This window comes from Lycium ferocissimum, chromosome 5, assembly GCF_029784015.1.
Source record: "Lycium ferocissimum isolate CSIRO_LF1 chromosome 5, AGI_CSIRO_Lferr_CH_V1, whole genome shotgun sequence".
NCBI lineage: Eukaryota > Viridiplantae > Streptophyta > Magnoliopsida > Solanales > Solanaceae > Lycium > Lycium ferocissimum.
In genome coordinates, this window is record NC_081346.1 from 60,384,704 (window position 1) to 60,402,876 (window position 18,173).

Genomic DNA, 18,173 nt, shown 5'->3' on the forward strand with positions numbered 1-18,173 from the left:
CTTTTTTGATCGTTTTGAATTGCAGACAAATAGCTTTCTTCACTGGTCCAACAGGTACTTTACCATCTTTTCTTATCCTTTCTTAGCTTTCTTTTGAATCCACAAAAATAAAATAGTTATCAATTACACTTTCTCCAACAAAAAGAAAACAAAAGGGAAGATAAGATTGAAGTGCATTTCTGTATCAATTCTATATCATGATTGAGAAGGACCACAACTAACGTTAGGAACTTGTAAATTGAATAAGTAGCGCAATCAGAAATTTAGTCATGCACGTTTCGAATTTAATATATATGCATAAAGAACAATATTTGACTTATATACAATATGATTCTCGGATAAAAGATGTTGAACTGATCACTCTTCAGCCTATGTAACTCCTACACTGAATTCAACAAATATAAAATCAAGAAATTCCTATTTTCTGTTTTAGTACTACTGTTTTATTAATAACAATATAATGTAATCAACAACCTGAAGGGGAGCTTTGGAGCAACAGTAAAATTGTCTTCGTGTGACCGATAGGTCATGGATTGAACCGTGGAAGCAACCACTAATGCTTGCATTAGGTTAGGCTGTCTACATCACACCCTTTGGGGTGCAGCCCTTCCCCGAATCCTGCTAACGCGGGCTGCTTTGTGCACCGACTGCCCCTGCCCTTTTATAATCAACAACCTCTTGCTAGTTTAAATTTAACACGAAAAGAGGGGGAAAAAATATGAAATATATAATTAGGGTTTTGATTCTAATTATTGTATGTTTAATTTGTTTGATCAGTTGGAGGGCTTCTAAATGCAACATGTGGGAATGCGACGGAACTCATAATAGCAATATTTGCTCTGACGCAACACAAAGTAGATGTTGTTAAGTACTCCCTCTTGGGCTCTATTCTTTCAAATCTTCTTCTGGTTCTTGGCACCTCACTCTTCTGTGGTGGCATTGCAAATCTCTCCAAGGAACAAAAATATGACAGAGTAAGTTCATTAATTCCTTCACTAATTGAAAACATAAATTAACGATGGACAAATTTTGTAGCTAAACAACAAAATTCGTCGCTAATTCTATTCATCGACGGATTAGCGACATATCAAAGAAATTTTTTTGTTAGCTACGAGCAATTTAACGACGAAATTTGTAGCTAATTTTAGCTTCTTTTTTAAAAAAAAAAAAAATCTTTTAATAGTGAATTACTTAAAAGTTTGTAATTTTTCACATCCTTATCATATAAGAATTGGGTGCACATGCACGTCACTATAAGAAAAAAGATATGTGGCAAGAAAAAAGAGATTAATTATTATTGCAAAAAATACTTTTGGCAACCAAAAAAAAAATTATTGCATAAACTTTTTCCAACGGCTGTTATTGCAACGACGTACAACAATTATTTTTGTGTTGCTAAAAGTACTTTTTGCATCAATAATCAATACTATGACAACAAAATTAAATTGTTTGGCAACAAAGAAGTTCATTTGCCAACAATAAAACTAAGTTGTTGCCAAATATTAAATTTTTTGTTGTCATTTCTATACTTTCTTGTAGTGCGTGCACACATGTTATCTTGAAGTCAGACTATATTTTACGGTGCACTAGTAGTACTTTAAAATTCTTTAAAATTCTGAATCGGTTTATATCACTCATTATTATGTTTCATCTGTTAAACGGTAACTTATGTACAACAATTATTTAAGAATTTAATTTATATATATTGATAGTATAATTATTTTTAGTAGTAATCTTAATATCTACTGATGCACTAGTACCTTAAAATTATGAATTCGGTCACTCACTATTTCTGTTAATTCTGATTAAGAGATAACTTATGTATAACAATCTTTTACTCCATATGCACATTTCAATTAGTTTGTTTACTTTTCTTTTTATTCCGTTTAAAAAAGAATGTCTCTTTCAAGTTTATGTAACCCTTTAGTTTCAACTTTTCACATGATATGTTAAAGACCACAAGATTAAAGGGTATTTTGATACATTCTACATATCTTTAGTTAATAACTACAAGATTCAAAAGACTTCTGTACTTTTTTAAACTCCATGCCAAGTCAAAACCAGACAAACAAATTAAAATGGATAAAATAGTAGATTTAAGTTATGTGGGCATATAGATTAATTCTAATAATATATTTTTAACATGTTGTAATACCTTACTATAAAAGTTACACCATTACTATACAGGTTATAATTTTTTTGGTTTTATGTGATTGAGCAGAAACAAGCAGATGTGAACTCGCTGCTTTTGCTATTGGGGCTATTATGTCACGTACTGCCGTTACTGTTCAATTACGCTGGAGTTGGAGAATCAGCAAAAATAACAGCAGAAGCAGTATTGCAGCTATCAAGAGCCAGCTGCATAGTCATGCTCATTGCCTACTTTGCTTACCTTATTTTCCAGTTGTGGACTCACCGCCAACTTTTTGACGCAGAAGCCGTGAGTATCACTTTTCTTCTTGAGTTTAATTTCTATATACTGACGGTACACAGTTTTACACAGCTAAGTAAAGATGACATGACGTATTAGACTTCCGAACTCAATTAAATTTTGCCGGGTTCAACTTTAAATTTGTTCGTACGCCCTGTAAATATTTTAAATTGTTAATTATGATGACTTATAGTATTTTGTATGTAAGATCTAAATATGTCAATTATTTTTTAAAAACTCAAAGATTGTATGTTCAAATTCACGATCAAAATAAATAAGTTTCACTCTCAAAATGTATCACATAAATTGTGAGGGAGGGAGTAAGAGTTTCATATTTGTTGAACTTTAGCGATTATTTCACATGTATATTTATGCTCTTTCCATATCTTCGGATATCTGGTGCTAATTTGTCGCCCCTTTCGTCATCCCTTTGATAATAGAGTTTTCTTTCTTTGTGGATTTATTAGTTAGAACCTATTAATAATATGCTACATATGCCTCTAATAATTGATGATTATCTTAACTTTAGTATCCTATAAATGGACTAAACACATTATGCCTGTTAAAATACAATGATAGCGTAAAAGTTCTGGTGTTGGTGTATATAAGCTAAATCCTTCGTCATTTAGCTATTTTATGACTCGATTCATGTTGAATTTGACTAAATTATAAATATGTATCATAATCAGGAAGTTAACGAAGAAGATGATGACGCAGAGGATGAGGAAGCAGTGCTTGGATTCTGGAGTGCATTTGCATGGTTGGTGGGAATGACTCTTATCATTGCTCTATTATCTGAATATGTTGTTGGTACCATTGAGGTCAGTACTGAACAATTATCTTTTCATCATAAATTAGATTTTTTTTTTTTTTTTTAAACAAAAAAAGAAGGAGTTTTGGAATTATGAAGTCCTGACAATATTGAAATTAAACAGGCAGCATCAGATTCTTGGGGAATATCTGTGAGCTTCATCAGTGTTATTTTGTTACCAATTGTTGGAAATGCTGCAGAACATGCTGGGGCTGTCATTTTTGCTTTCAAGAACAAGTTGGTATGTAGAATTTCAATAATGAAAAAGATCCATATATTGCTTTCATATTCATGCACTCATAATAAGAATACTTATAAAGGGATTTTATGCATAATTAATGCAGGACATTTCCTTGGGAGTTGCCCTAGGCTCAGCAACTCAAATTGCCATGTTTGTGGTGAGTATCTTACTCCAATATATACCCTCTTTTTTGGAGTTTAATTTGTATACTCTGGTAATGTAAAATTTTTACACTATGAGATCACTTAAAAGATAATTACAAGTAAATAGTACTTCCGTCGTCCTCAATTTATGTGGCACTGTTTGGATTTCAAGAATCAAATCAAGTTTTCTCTGACTGAGATTTTTTCGTATGCCTTTTAAATATTTTAAATTATCAATTATATTGACTTATAATACATTTTACGTTGTTTCCAAATATGTAAAATTTATTTTAAAAAAATGTAAAGATTCCATGTCAAATACATAGTCAAATTTTAAAAATTTTGATTCTCGAAATCCAAATGGTGCCACATAAATTAGGATAGAGGGAATAGTTTGTAATTGTAACCTAAAAAATAAAGCAAGTTACTGCTACAACATGTTAATTAAAATATACTGATAATGTAAAATTATTACGCTGTCAATATGTATACTATAAGTTAAATCCATTTATTTCACCTACTTTTCCACTTAAATCTTTGACATTTACTCTTTTATCACCGCAATATAATAACTATTTCTTCATTTCCAGTTGTATTAAATTAAGTAATCTTTCTAACCCAAGATTTATATTTTTCATGTTTCATTTTCAACTAACTATGATAATCTTGTGGTTTTCATCATTCAGGTGCCATTATGTGTGATTGTTTCATGGATTATTGGTGTGAGAATGGATCTTGATTTTAATCTTCTTGAGACAGGCTCCCTTGCTTTGGCAATAATTGTCACAGCTTTCACTCTACAGGTAGTTTTGGGTCACTATATTTGTAATAGCTCCTAATTAAGAGAAAAATATATGCAAAACTGATGAATTCATATTTATTAATCAGATTAAATGTGAATAATGACACTTACAATTAAACTTGCAGGATGGAACATCTCACTATATTAAAGGATTAGTCCTCCTGCTCTGTTACATTGTCATCAGTGCATGCTTTTTCGTCTCCAACAGACCACAAAGTAAGATTTCGATATAGTTTTTTTTTTTTTTCTTTCTTTATTTACATCCACTGACAATGTAATGAAAATTTTACGCTTCAGTGCAGTGTAGCTGAACCTGCTATAAAATGAAACTTACCTTGTAGTTCAGGTTATAAATTTCACTTTTATAGATAGTTAGTTATATGTAATTATCTTAAATTACACTACAAAAATTAAAATTATATTCGCTACGAATTTCATCGCTAATTTGTTGCTATATAGCTCGAAGCTAACAATGTTTTTGATAATCTGGCCCTAATCCGTCGCTAATTCCTTTTTTTTTATAGCATTATGCGCCCTTTGCTTGAATCCCGGACTTACTTCAATTTTGACTGTATCTCCGTCCAGGATTTGATAGTGTAAAAGAAAAGCTTTTATATTATCAGTATATATAGAAGTTAAATTCTTTTTTTCTTCTTTTCTTATGTAGCAAGAACCCATTCTTAAATTTATCAAGTCATCATTCTTGAGTACAACATATCTTTTTCATCAACTTCAGCAGATGATGTAGTAGAAAATAATTCCAACTCTCATTTCTTTGAAAACTTCACTAATTAAAATTCTCTTTTTGTATAGCACAACCAAATGCTGTCAACTTGGGCTCATCAACTGAGGGAATCATGAGAGTTTGATGGTCACAAACTTATCAACAAAAGGATGGAAACCAACAAAAATTGGATGCATATCTTATTCTTTGATTGGGAATATTGGGTTTTATTATTGAATCATGAGATTATGATGTACTATTTCATTTTTGTGTGTGCTTAATGGTATGGTTGAATCATGATCATATAAGTCAATGATGTCTATATATATTTCTCAGTTTCCTGCTGTGTTATTCTGTACGTTGCTGAGGGTTTCTTGTAATAGCAAGTGGTTGTAAGTTTCACTTTATTTACAGCTTTAAAAGAATAAATGAGTATTTCCATTGCAGTTGTTTAGTTCATAAATATCTGGGCTAGCTTCTAGACTTTTTCATATAAATGTGCTGGAAATGTTGTTATTTCCTTCTTCTTCTTTTTTTTTTATTTTTTTATATTCACACGTAATGATAGTATACAAACAAAATTGTTATTCAACTCAAACTTTATACTATATAATTATCGTTCATATATACCGATAGTATATAAACAAAATTATGTTGTTAGTATATTTTAACCTGTTTAAATCATTCAGAAATCTAATTATTATTAATTTTTGTTAAATCCTCCTTATGGTGAAAGAAGTTTGGCACGCCCTCCCTGTTTATTATCTAACAAAAGATTGCATCAATGGAAGTTAAATAGTAACCAGACAACAAAAGATGAATAGTCGTTTATATACAATGAGAGTGTAAAAACAAATTATACTATTAGTAGTATATGTTAACCTAGTTATATCATTCAGAAATGTAGTTTTTTTTAATCCTTCTTGTGGTGAAGAGAGATTTGGCATGACCGCTACCTGTTTATTATCTGACAAAAGATTACATCAATGGAGGTTATATAGTAAACACCAGCAAGAGGAATGATCATCTCATTCCTTTACAGTAATTAAAGAAAAAAAAATATGAGGGGCTATCTCATTTTAATACAACCTCACCAAAAAAGGACCAGAACAAATGTTAATCTGGTCATAGCCTATGCCTTTCTTCTTCCTTCTTATCCTGAAATTAGTCATTCTAAGTTTATTAATTCTGAAAACTCCTATAGGACTTGTTACGGGGTTCGTGTGAAGAGTTTTCTTTCTATCTATGGAGTGGAAATGTACTGAAGAAAATTTGAATAGTTCAAGTTTGGTGACACGACGGTCACAATCATAAAGTGTTCATTTGATAGGAGCATGAGGTGTGCTAAGTCTGATATTGCATGTGAGTATGAAAGGCTAAGTTGAGTGTCGATAGGATGGCATTGTGTATATCAAGCACAAGTGGTTTTTCAGTTCTTTACAGAAATGTCTATTGGCTTTAGATCAGTGGGGGAAGTTACCCATGGTGATTGAATCTTATGAGAATAGGCGGTTGTAATCCTTCAGTAGAGGGTGCGTTGCCGATTTTCTTGATATTTCGAAGATGTTAATAAAAAGGGTCATTTTGGGCCAATAATTTGTTGATTTTGTGAGATATACCACAGTTGTTGAAGTGCAAGGATGACGAGTGACACTAGCATGGCGTCCTCAAAGGTTTAGTGTCAGAAGTGGGATGAATCTATTAAGTTTTCATGGAATGAGGCCACTCTATTTATGAAGTGAATGTTAAAGGAACACGAATTGGTCAGTATGTATGACTACGCCGTAGGCTACTATGGGGACACTGATCGACTAATGGAAATAACTCTGATGATGGACAAGTGTAAAGATTTACTACTTAAGGTGCTATTAAATGTTGCACTAAGATTTTGAGGAAGGATGTGGGCATTGTATCAGTTGCCTAGGACTCGATAAGTTTCTACAATTGCTGGTGATGTGGTGGAGTTGACCAAATGAGAGGAATAATCGCATGATTTGCTGGAGGCATTCTGGTTCTGAAAAACAAGGCAAGAGGTGATTCTTCGTTGGCAAGCTTCACTTAAGGAACCTCGAGGGAGGTGTCCATCAATAAGGACATTTAAAGTGGTAGATCAATGGTAGATGTTAACTAATTCATGTTGTAAAGAGCATTTAGGAAGTTGAATTAAGGATCCGTAAAATCGGTTAAAACCAAAAGAAGTGGATTTACTATAGTACATTTGGGTATCGATGTTGGGTTGGTAACCTTGTAAACAAAGATGGAAGAAGGATTCTTAATTTAATGTATTTTTGGCAAGGATGCTTGTATGGAACTATATGAGAACGTTAGTAGAATTGTGTGCAAGGTAAGGAAGGATCGCCCTACAGACGATGGACCAGTGCAGTGATGGTTCAAGTAATTGCATCGCCAATAGCTGACCTTATTAGAGTAACCAGGGTTGGCTGCTACTTTCTGGTGGAAAGGCTTCATGAAGGATTGTACATATGATGTGCTTGATTTAGAGGAGTATTCGCTTTTTAAGGTTCGAGTGAGACCGCAAAACTTTCAAACTACTACCTCTGTGATTAGCTTAGCTATTTGCAAGGTTATGCTATTTCGATACACCCCTCGAGTGGGTTTGTATGGTTTTCAGTTGATAATAGTGAACGTCATTGTGAATGGATTATGGAAAATGAAGAATCGAGGTAAATGAAATTTCTATTCTCGATTTGAGAGCATGAAGGATCATCTTTAGACAAAGGATTTGAATTGCCAACGAGATTATATGAGTCAGATATGGAATATGGTGACGTTATCTTGCTCCATTTAGATAGGATGTAATTTTATGTATGCTTGAAGAAGGAAGTCTACAGAATTTGACTTAGTGTGATGACAAAGTGTCATGGGGTTTTGCGATCGGCGACTGGTGAGGTGCAAATTTCAGATGAATGATGTGATAAAATTGATGGAAAGACGACTTGCATTGTACCAAGGTGGGTAATTTCATAACATTATTGAATGAATGGGCTAGAGTTGATTAATAAAAGGGAATCTTGAAATCTCTTTAGTTTGAAAGTTGAATTCATATTTGCGAGGTGAGATTGTGTTCGTGATAGTAGACTATGTCGAAGCATTACTGGCCGGATACCATGGTTTAGTATTTCAAATATTTTTAAACTTGCGGTATGTGATAACATGTTTTTACGGATTCTTGGTACTAAAGATGACTTTGGAAGGCGTGGAACAAAGATTAGTGGAATTAAAGTATTTTACTAGTACAAGTTTAGCAATGGATTGCAGGTACAACTAAAAAATTATGGTGCGTATAATGGAATTTGTGAAATCAATTAATTGAGTTTAGAGGTGTGGTTATAATAAAAATTAGGAAATTCGAGCGGAGTTAATTCAAATATATGAGAATCAATTGTGGAAGAAGTTTCGGGCATGGAAAAATGGAGGTTTAGGTTATTGAGCTATGCCAAAGGAATATTTGACTGATAAAGTGAACAAGCGGTGCTATCAATGTGATTCTTGACAGTGGAGGCTTTCATGAGGTTGATAATTGAGATTCTTTAGCTGCTCGACAACTTTGGTATTTTCCTTTATCATTCGAGGACGAACATGTGTTTAAGTGATAGATGATGTAACAATTTGATAGGTCATTTGAGCTTTTGGACTTTTTTTCTCCAAAATACCCTGCCCGTAGCTTTAAACTGGTATCCTTGACATGTGGGGATGGGTGGCGTAGTTCCCGATGCAATCGGGTGAGTATTGAAGAAGAAATTGTAAAAAAAAAAAAGTTCTTGAGTTAAGAAATTAGTAAGTTATATCGAGGGAAAATGGGTCCATATCAGAGCTTCGTCGATCCCATAAGGTATGGATGTGATTTATGAACTAATCAAGCCGTTGGTACGGGTCCCGAGGGATTCGGGTGTGATTTGGGTAATTGGTTGAGAAACTAGTTAAGTTAAAGATTTGGAATTGACGTCAACATCGGGTCAAGATGACCCCGTTGCGGAGTTTTGAGTGGGGGAGCAAGTTTGTAGCGTGTTTTATGATTTAAATGCATATTTGGTTTGTGTTTGGGAGTTGTCGGTATTGGATCAAAATTCAGGAGACATTAATAGTTTCCTCCTAGGCGATTGCGTGGGAGGCATCGCGTTCGCGAGGGGATGGGGACCAGGGGATCGCAATCGTGGGCTTGGGCTGGCGTTCATGAAGTAGGGATGGGGTCTGGCCGGGTCATGCAGGCTTGCAGTGCTGGGCCGGATTAGGTTGCGATCGCGTGGCTTGGGCCGCGATTGCAAAGAACAAATGAGACCTGGACAAATTAAAATCTCAACTTCGAATTTCATTTTTCATAAATCAATTTTGGGAGCTCGGTTTTGGGTGATTTCAAAGGCAATCTTCAAGTTTTGGCTCAGGGTTAAGTTTCTAATCTTAATCTAAGTATCTCCCCTATAATTCCATCCTTTATTTACCGAGTTCATGCATGAATTGATCTTAGAAATTGAGGTTTTCCATGGAAAAGGGGTTTTAAGTAAAATGTCAAATTGAAGGTCGATTTTGTGATCCGATTCGATGATTTTCGGGGTTCTTAACCTTTACATTATGCGTAAGCTGATTTTGAGACAAAATTACAGTTTTGACCTTCTAGGCGCGACATTGATTTTTGGGTTGACTTTTTGGACCCGAAGTATAAGTATAGAAATATGAGTATCGATAGACCCATATGCTTATGTAGATTCCATATTTGAATATATGGGCTAGTTCGGAAGCTCAAAGGAAGGGCAAGGCCGCAGATTGATCATTTGGGCTTCAGAATTAAGACAAGTTGAGATTTACTAGACTCTTTATGAAGTGTTTTGTGTTGATTTAACCTAATTAAGGGGAGTAATGAGGAATGGGGGTCTCGTACTTGTGAGATGACCAGCACTTGTGCGGGTATCAGTGTCATGATATGATTAAATTAATGAAAATAAATAATTGTTGTGAAGTAGAGAATGCCAAAACATATGGGCATTAACTGGTAGTTGCTAACTTACTTGATTTCTTTGGTGAAATGGTCTTATGATAGCTAAACATGATAATCTTTGTGATATTGATTGATAGTACATTCATCTCTCCAATTCTCGTCTAAATTATGAAAATGAGCTATTTTTAGCATTCATTTGGTATTGTATAGTTACCTCTTGTACGCATATTCATTTCATACTTCATATGATATCATGGGCATATTTATTTGATGAATCATATGGGATGGACCTGAGTGACTCAACTGGATATGGTACTGGATGGAGTATTGATGACAATATAGCCTATTGGCTGGATACCCGACATGATATGGAAGATCTGGAACTCTGGGTGAGTATATGGAACTCATGAGTCCCCCATAGGTCACGTGAAACCTTCTGCAGGAGTGTGTTTATACTAGTGCCTATTGGCCATCGCATTTGCATTGCATATTATTCTCACGTGCTTGTGTTCTCATTACTTGACTTGTACATGGATTTTGGGAAGAACGGGATTTCGGTAATTTACTTGATTGTGGACTTTCTACTTTTTATTTTATTAAGTGATTACAACTTGTTTAATTGGATACTAATGAAATGTTGAAGTAAGTATCAGAAAGACCAACCCTCCCCATCGCTTTAGTTTAGGGCCGGCCAACGATGCTGCTGAGTACATGTGTTTCCCGTACTAAATCTACACTTGTTGCACCTTTTCTGTGTGTAGGTTCTATTCTGAGTTTTAGTAGTGGATGAGTTATGGCTGATTGTTGAGATACATCTTTTGGAGTTATTAGGGTGAGCTGCCGGCTGTTCCGCGACACTAGACTCCATATCTAGCTGATTTTCCTGTCTTTACTTTTCGGACAATTGTTGTAGCCTTTCAGACTTGTATTCCGTATTTAGTGGCTCTTGTACTTATGGCTCCAGGTTTTGGGAGGTATATGACTTAGATTTTCGCATTTTATGAGTTATGAGACTTTATTATTGACTTATGGGTTATTCTTACGTTATTCTGCTTTTATGATTGTTAAAAGACTTAAGCTTTTACTTGGGTTCACCTATGGGTTAGAGTACGTGCCCTCACTGCCATTTTTGAATTTTGGGTCATGACATTCTTCTCCTTCTCCTTCTTCTTCTCCTCCTCCTCCTCTTCCTTTAGGTGTGCTATTTTTCAGTCGTTTTTATCGCTAGAATTTCCGTCCTTGTATAATATCAACTTGTATTATAAATAGGCTAGGCTTCACACATCGTGAAGATTTAAAAAAATGATGTGGATTCATATTCGATAACGACATTGAATTCTATACATTGTGCAATAATATGCCTTCAAAGATTCTACATTTAAAAATGATTGGCATGACTTTTTGTAACACCTCGTACCTTTAAACTAGGCTACGTTCATGATTTGAGACTCAGAAGACCAGAAGAGAGGTGGGGGAAATAATTCATCTCAGTTCAGAAAAATTTCTATTATACGACCAGTTATACGGTCCGTGTATTGTAACACCTCGTACCTTTAAACTAGGCTACGTTCATGATTTGAGACTTGGAAGACCAGAAGAGAGGTGGGGGAAATAATTCGTCTCAGTTCAGCAAAATTTCTATTATACGACTAGTTATACGGACAGTGTATTATTATACAGACCGTATAACCAGTCCGTGAAACACAGGTGGAGATTCTAAGTTTCTGCCAATTTTGTGAAAAACTTTGATACGGACCGTATGATGTTACACAGACCGTATAAAGTTATACGGACCGTATAAAGTTCGTGGAACTCATTTGGGAAATTCCAATTTCTGTAATTTTAATCACTGTCAAATACGGCCGAGTTATACGGACCGTATAAGTTGACCATATAATTTCCCGACACAGTTAAGTATAAATACGTCATGTACAGTTCTTTTTCCACTTTTCACATTCTCCAAGCCCTAGAACGAAGGTGTTCTTCTCCCAACAATCCAAAGCATCAAGGTAAGTCAATCCAAGCCCTTTTCAAATCAACTCTAACATGTGTTCTCATAATCTAACAATGAAATCATTGTTCTTAACTTAGGGTTTTCAAGAAAACCCATTTAAAGGACTCAAGACTTAAACCTTGGAATTCTTCTTCCAAAATCAGATTGTCATTACGAGTTTGGAGCATTACCAGGTATGTAGGGTTGCTATCTACGTGTGGGAACATACTTGTTCTTCCCCACACTTCTTCTCCCATTAAGTATGAAGCTTTAGGGTTTTTAACCATGTTCATGACAACCCTAGGTCCATGCCCCATGTTATATTATGTATTAAATTGTTATAAATTATTCATTTTTGTTCTTGATACATCATTATGATTATTGGGAATCTATCCGTAATCCATGAAAACCCATACTTTGCATTCCATGGGTTCTTACATGCTAGTTTATGAGCTATCATGATATTTTCAAGAAAGCTATATATGTTTTATAAGTTCATGCAAGAATAATACAAATGATATCCATACACATGCAAGTTATGATTCATGAAAAGCCATGGGCAGCAAATGCCACTTATTTTCCATGTTCATGTTTTTGGAAGTTGCATTAATTACCGAGAAGGCTTCAAACAGCCTAAAACTACGTAGCCACCGTAGGATGAAGATCGCTCCTCCCATGCTTAGAGCGATCTCTCATAATGACTGGATCCTTTCATAATATTATTAAATCTCATGTCCCCGGCAAGGTGAGTGTTCGTGGTAGGACGCAAGTATCGTACCATGTTGTCAGTTATATTTACTCTTTCCCTACTCAAGATACTTTACACATGTTATATATGTATATGTACTCATGTTCATGATTATGTTTCAATTCAGTCTCTATTATGTTATTTCCATGTCCCATGTTATTTTCATTCAGTTGCTTTACATACCAGTATATTCAATATGCTGACGTCCCCTTTCTATTGCCCGAGGGCTTGCATTTCACGATGCAGGTACGGATTTACAGGACGCCACATCTTCTCAGTAGGATTCACTCGTATCAGCTCATTGGTGAGCCCCATCTCATTCGAGGTTTTAGTCTGTTATCTTTGTTTTATTAGTTATGCATTTAAAGGTATGTTGGGGGCCTTGTCCCAGCAAATACGTTTTCCAGATTTGAGGTTTCATAAACTAGTCGCTTTTAGTTATGTTAGACATGCAAGGTGTTTACCCGTCTTTGGCTCGGCTCATGTTATTTCTGAATTTATGACTTGAATAAGTATTTTTATTATATATTATCATCTCTCATGCTTCACTAAAGTCCATCATGCTTACATTATATTCCGCTCAAGTATGCCTCATGATGATTCAACAAGCCATGTGGTTCGTTCGGTCACATGCAGTAAGGCACCGAGTGCCGTGTTTCGCCTAGGTCATGATTCGGGGCGTGACACTTGTACACGTACGCGTCCTTGTTGATCCTTAAAGAGGGTCACCCAGCTGAAGTTTTGTATGAGGTGTTCTAGCAATACTTATCCCTAGACAATATTGTGACCACTTATGTGGTGCATTTGTACATATCAGTAGAGGTACCGTTAGACACATTTTTTAAGAGCCTCAGATTGTCCATCTGATTGTGGGTGATAAGTTGTACTAATAGCTAATAAGGTCCCTTTCAAATGATTTTTTCCCCAAAAGACTACTGAGAATCTAGGATCGCGATCACTAAAAATAGTTCTGGAGGAACCATGAACATGTATAACGTCCACTAGAAAAAACTCAGCAACAATAAGTATAGAGAAAGTAGAAGACACTAGAATGAAGTGACCATACGATCACTAGAGTTATGATGATTAGTTTCTTTTTTGAGCTAGGATCACTAACTAATGATCAGTTCGGGTGGGTTATTATAACACTTTGTAAATTCGGGTTAGGTGTGAATGTGTTAAATGAGTATTAACATGGCATTTTAGTGATATGAAGTTCCAAATGGATGAGTTTGGGTGGAAATAGTTGTATTAAGATCAAGACGAATAATGAGGTGCATAAGATTCGATAGATTAAACTAAGTTTAAGATAGGTCTGTCTTCTAGCCTATTTATGTGAAATTCATCGGGAATTTGAGAAAACTTAAAACATGAATGTAGTATCCCTTTTAAATACCTTTCCAAACATATGTGGACCATCTCAATTGGAGCTATGTGCTTGGAGTTATTCCCATTTTACTGAATATCGTCAGTGTAGTGAAAATTAAGGCTTGCGCGTCGCGCCAGGTATAATTTTCAGAAGTTTGAAAAAAATATTTAGGCTCCAAAAAATGCCTAGCACAGCGCGGACCGCGATGCCCCACGCATCGTGCCAGGCCATTTTTCGCCTGGTATGATTTTTCCCGAATTTTATATATCTCTAACTCCAAGAAAACTTCTCTCACTTTGTTCTAAACTGTCTTTTTGATCACCCTAGGGATTTCCCAAAACATCCAAGGTGATTAACTACTCAAACCCCATTGATTATTACCTCAATCTAACAAAGATTAATGCCAGAATTCTCATCTATTCCATATATTATCAATTGAATCTTCGTCTTGGACATAAGAACCCTAGAATTCGAATTCAAGTGACTTGAATGTTAAAAAGGTAAGACTTTCCTACTTCAATCGATTATAGCCTTGTATTGGTGATTATAGGCTATAAGTTCTTGAGATATAAGTTGACGGATATGATAGAAAAGCATGAGCGATTATATGTTTGGGTTGTTGATTAAAGGTTGTTTTTATCTTATGGGGTGGTGAGGTGTTGTGATAATTGTATCAATAAGAGATTTTAGAATCATCTAGAAGTATGAGGATGGGTTGTTAGGTGTAGAAACACCATTGATGAGGGTTGTTGAGCTTCATGCCCACCAAGTGTTAATTAAAATGCATAGATGACGAAAACATGAGAATTCGTACTAATATTGATTCCCTTTGAAATGTATTGCTATAGATCAAAATTGAAAGGGGTGACGAACGTTGTAGTACGCTTAAAGGTCGGAATTAGGGTATGTAAGATTAACTCTCTACGTGTGGGAATGTTGATGATTCTCCCTATGCCACGTTCTTTTACAACTATTATGAATTGTTATGAATTGCCTCAGAAATGTAGTTAACCTTAGTTTCATGAATAGCTTCAGAATTTCTATTCTCTAAACGATATAGTTTCGTAATTTGTTCATGATTGCCATCACAAATGTCGTGAACTTAGTATGTAATCAGTATATTTTCATGTTTGATATCCATGAGTCTCAGTAAACTCAGTATGATTATGAACAGTTAAAGCTTTAAACTCCTTAATCAGTTCATGAATACATGTCTCGGCATAGTAATGTTCAATTATCTAGGGTTATGGATTACAGTATGATACTCAATTCCTTAATATAAATTATTAATGTTGAACACCTCTTTTTGGGCCCGAGACTATAGCTTATATATATGTATACTTGGGCCCGAGGCCACAGACTTGTGCACTTATATTGGGCCTGAGGCCACAAATTATTAATTAAGTTAAAACATGTGATTTCATATTTAGAACAGGGAGTATTTATGATTATATTTCTCTTGTTCAGTTTAGCTATCAACATGTTTCAGTTTCAGTTTTTAGTATGTTCCATGTTTATTGTTTTGGTTTGGTCTTTCCCTGACCACCTCACCACTATTGTTTTTTTCAGTTGGTTTTACATACTAGTACAATTCAAATGTACTTACGTCCCTTTTTCTAGGGGCTTGCATTTCACGATATAGGTACTGATTTACAAGACGACGAATCTGCTCACTAGGATTCTCGTATCAGCTGCTTGGTGAGCCCCAGTTTCCTTCAAGGAGTTATCTATCTTACAATCATTTATTTATATTAGACAGTCAGGTATGCCGGGAGACTTGTCGCAGTAAAGAGGTAGTACTTCATTATTCTTTAGAGGCTTCATAGATTAGAACAATAGTCAGTCAGTGTTTAGAAGGCTTTTGTGTTAGCCATGTTGGCTACGTTTTTACATGCCAGCCTTATTCTGCATTTATGATTATTTTGTTAGACATTTCAGTAGTTCAGCATGTTTATATATTATATTCCGCATCAGTATATGTCCTATTTTTATTCAGCTAGCCATGTGGTTTGTTCGATCACATGTTGTAAGGAACCGAGTGTTGTGTCATGCCAGGCGATAGTTCTGGGCGTGACAAAGCTTGGTATCAGTGCACTAGGTTCAGGTGTCCTAGGGATTCTATGAATCCATGTATAGTGGAGTTTCCTTTATGTGTGTGCAATGGTTGACTAGCAAGACATTCAAGACTGTCTCATTTTTTTCTACTCTGGATTGTGCCATGAAGCTTAGAGTAGTACGTAACCTTCTCTTCCTATCAAATTCTGTAAGTTTCAAATGCGCAAGCGATGAGCAAGGAATTCAATGTCCAAGTGAGGATGATTACCAATTGGGGTATAATTGTGAAGTGCTTGTTGGTAACGAATGTGACTTGAGATGATATTGAAAAGGGAATAAAAGTATATGTAGCCTGAGAAGGGGTATTGTATCATGGATTTGGAAGTTGAATAACTATGAAATACTTAAGGAAGAAGAATGAGAAACTGTAAGAAGAGAAGGACAGAAAGATAATAAAAAGAGCTAAGTCTGAACGTAACTTTAACCATGTAAGATCCCAGGGAGGTGGAGGCAGACAATTTTTCAATAGGAGGTCATCAGGACCCGCTCTATTTGTAGCCAGTGCACCAGTCTCGAGGTCTAGATATAATCATAAAGATTAGTTTAGCCAGAAATAGAGCTTCAGAGTACCAGGTTCTCAGTCACAGGCCAGTGTAGGCACCAAAGATTTTCAGAATCCTATGTGCAACAAGTGTGATAGGGTACACCAATGAGTGTATCGTTCAGGCATGGATATGTGTTTTGGGTATGGCCAGCAGGGTCACTATCTATGGGAATGCCCATTAGTGAAATAGGGTACCAGAGTTGGCTCAATCCATAAATTCAATAGCTCTTAATTCTCAAACCCAAGCAAGGCGTAATGCGGCTAAGTTTGGTAATACAAGCCTCCGTAAGAACTACTTGTATGCTTTAGCAGGTCGTCAGGACTCAAAGGTATCCCCAGATTTCGCCACAGGTATGATGATGATAACTCCAATGTAAGACCCCATGAGGTAACACGTTATGATTTTATCGACAACGGGCATAAATTTAATACCATGGCTTTGAACATAAAAGAGCCTATGGGCAAGTTACCTATGATTCTAAAATGTTTGATTTTACAAAAGAGGTATAACTTTCATACAACCCATGCACATGACAAAGAAGAGATGGTGTAAGACACTAGAACTATGAGCAGAATATATTAAATTTCTGCTAATAATTTTAGTTTGTTTAAGTTTAGGCAGATTAGAACCAGAGAGTACGGCGTTAGTAAGGTACTACCAGAAGGAAATATTATTTAGAGATAAGAAGATGTGACAGTTTCCTCTTAGGTTATGTAAGTAAGTGTTTACCCTAGATGTGTATAGAGTGATATGATTTTGAAGTGCATAGAATGTTCGAGGCTAGGTATTTCAATCTTTTATTTAAGAGAGACGTAATTGCCCCAAGTGTGATCCATGTCGATTGTTCAGAAAAGATAGTATACGACCATAGAATAGGCTTAGATGATGAGGGAAAGTTAGAACTAACCTTATCCTTCACTTTAGTCGTTCAGAGCAGAATAAGAGAGTATGATGCTAGCAAGTGATTAGTAGAAGAATAGTGATTATGTTTTGAGTAGATATAGAAGATGAGTAGCAGTCATAAGTCAAGTATCATGGTGTGACAAGGTTCCTGGTTAGGAGGAAGAAAAAGCGAATGAAGATGAGTACTAGGATTATAAGGAGTGTATAAGTCCTAAGATTTTTTCTTCATTATGAAAAGTGAATTGAGAGTTTCAGGAAAACTATTAGAAGTACAATTTGATTTCCTTAGTCAGAAGAACACTAGTGAGTGGGTGACAACTTAAATACACCCGAATACGTGTTAGTATCCAAAGGGTTTAAGTTAAAAGTCGAAGTATAGTGATAAGTGGAAGAA

General features: G+C 35.3%; 1 protein-coding gene across 1 annotated transcript in view; it reads left to right on the top strand.

Annotated features, from left to right (window-relative positions):
• LOC132057881 (vacuolar cation/proton exchanger 3-like) overlaps positions 1–5,598 on the top strand; it is a 10,014-nt gene extending 4,416 nt beyond the window's left edge. Inside the window, exons 3-11 of the mRNA XM_059450472.1 lie at positions 4–54; positions 778–974; positions 2,222–2,440; positions 3,121–3,252; positions 3,367–3,483; positions 3,587–3,640; positions 4,313–4,429; positions 4,554–4,644; positions 5,242–5,598. Coding sequence (XP_059306455.1) covers positions 4–54; positions 778–974; positions 2,222–2,440; positions 3,121–3,252; positions 3,367–3,483; positions 3,587–3,640; positions 4,313–4,429; positions 4,554–4,644; positions 5,242–5,297 — 1,034 coding nt within the window. The 3' untranslated portion in view covers positions 5,298–5,598. The remainder of the gene's footprint in view (positions 1–3; positions 55–777; positions 975–2,221; positions 2,441–3,120; positions 3,253–3,366; positions 3,484–3,586; positions 3,641–4,312; positions 4,430–4,553; positions 4,645–5,241) is intronic.
• The last annotated feature ends 12,575 nt before the right edge of the window (positions 5,599–18,173 follow it).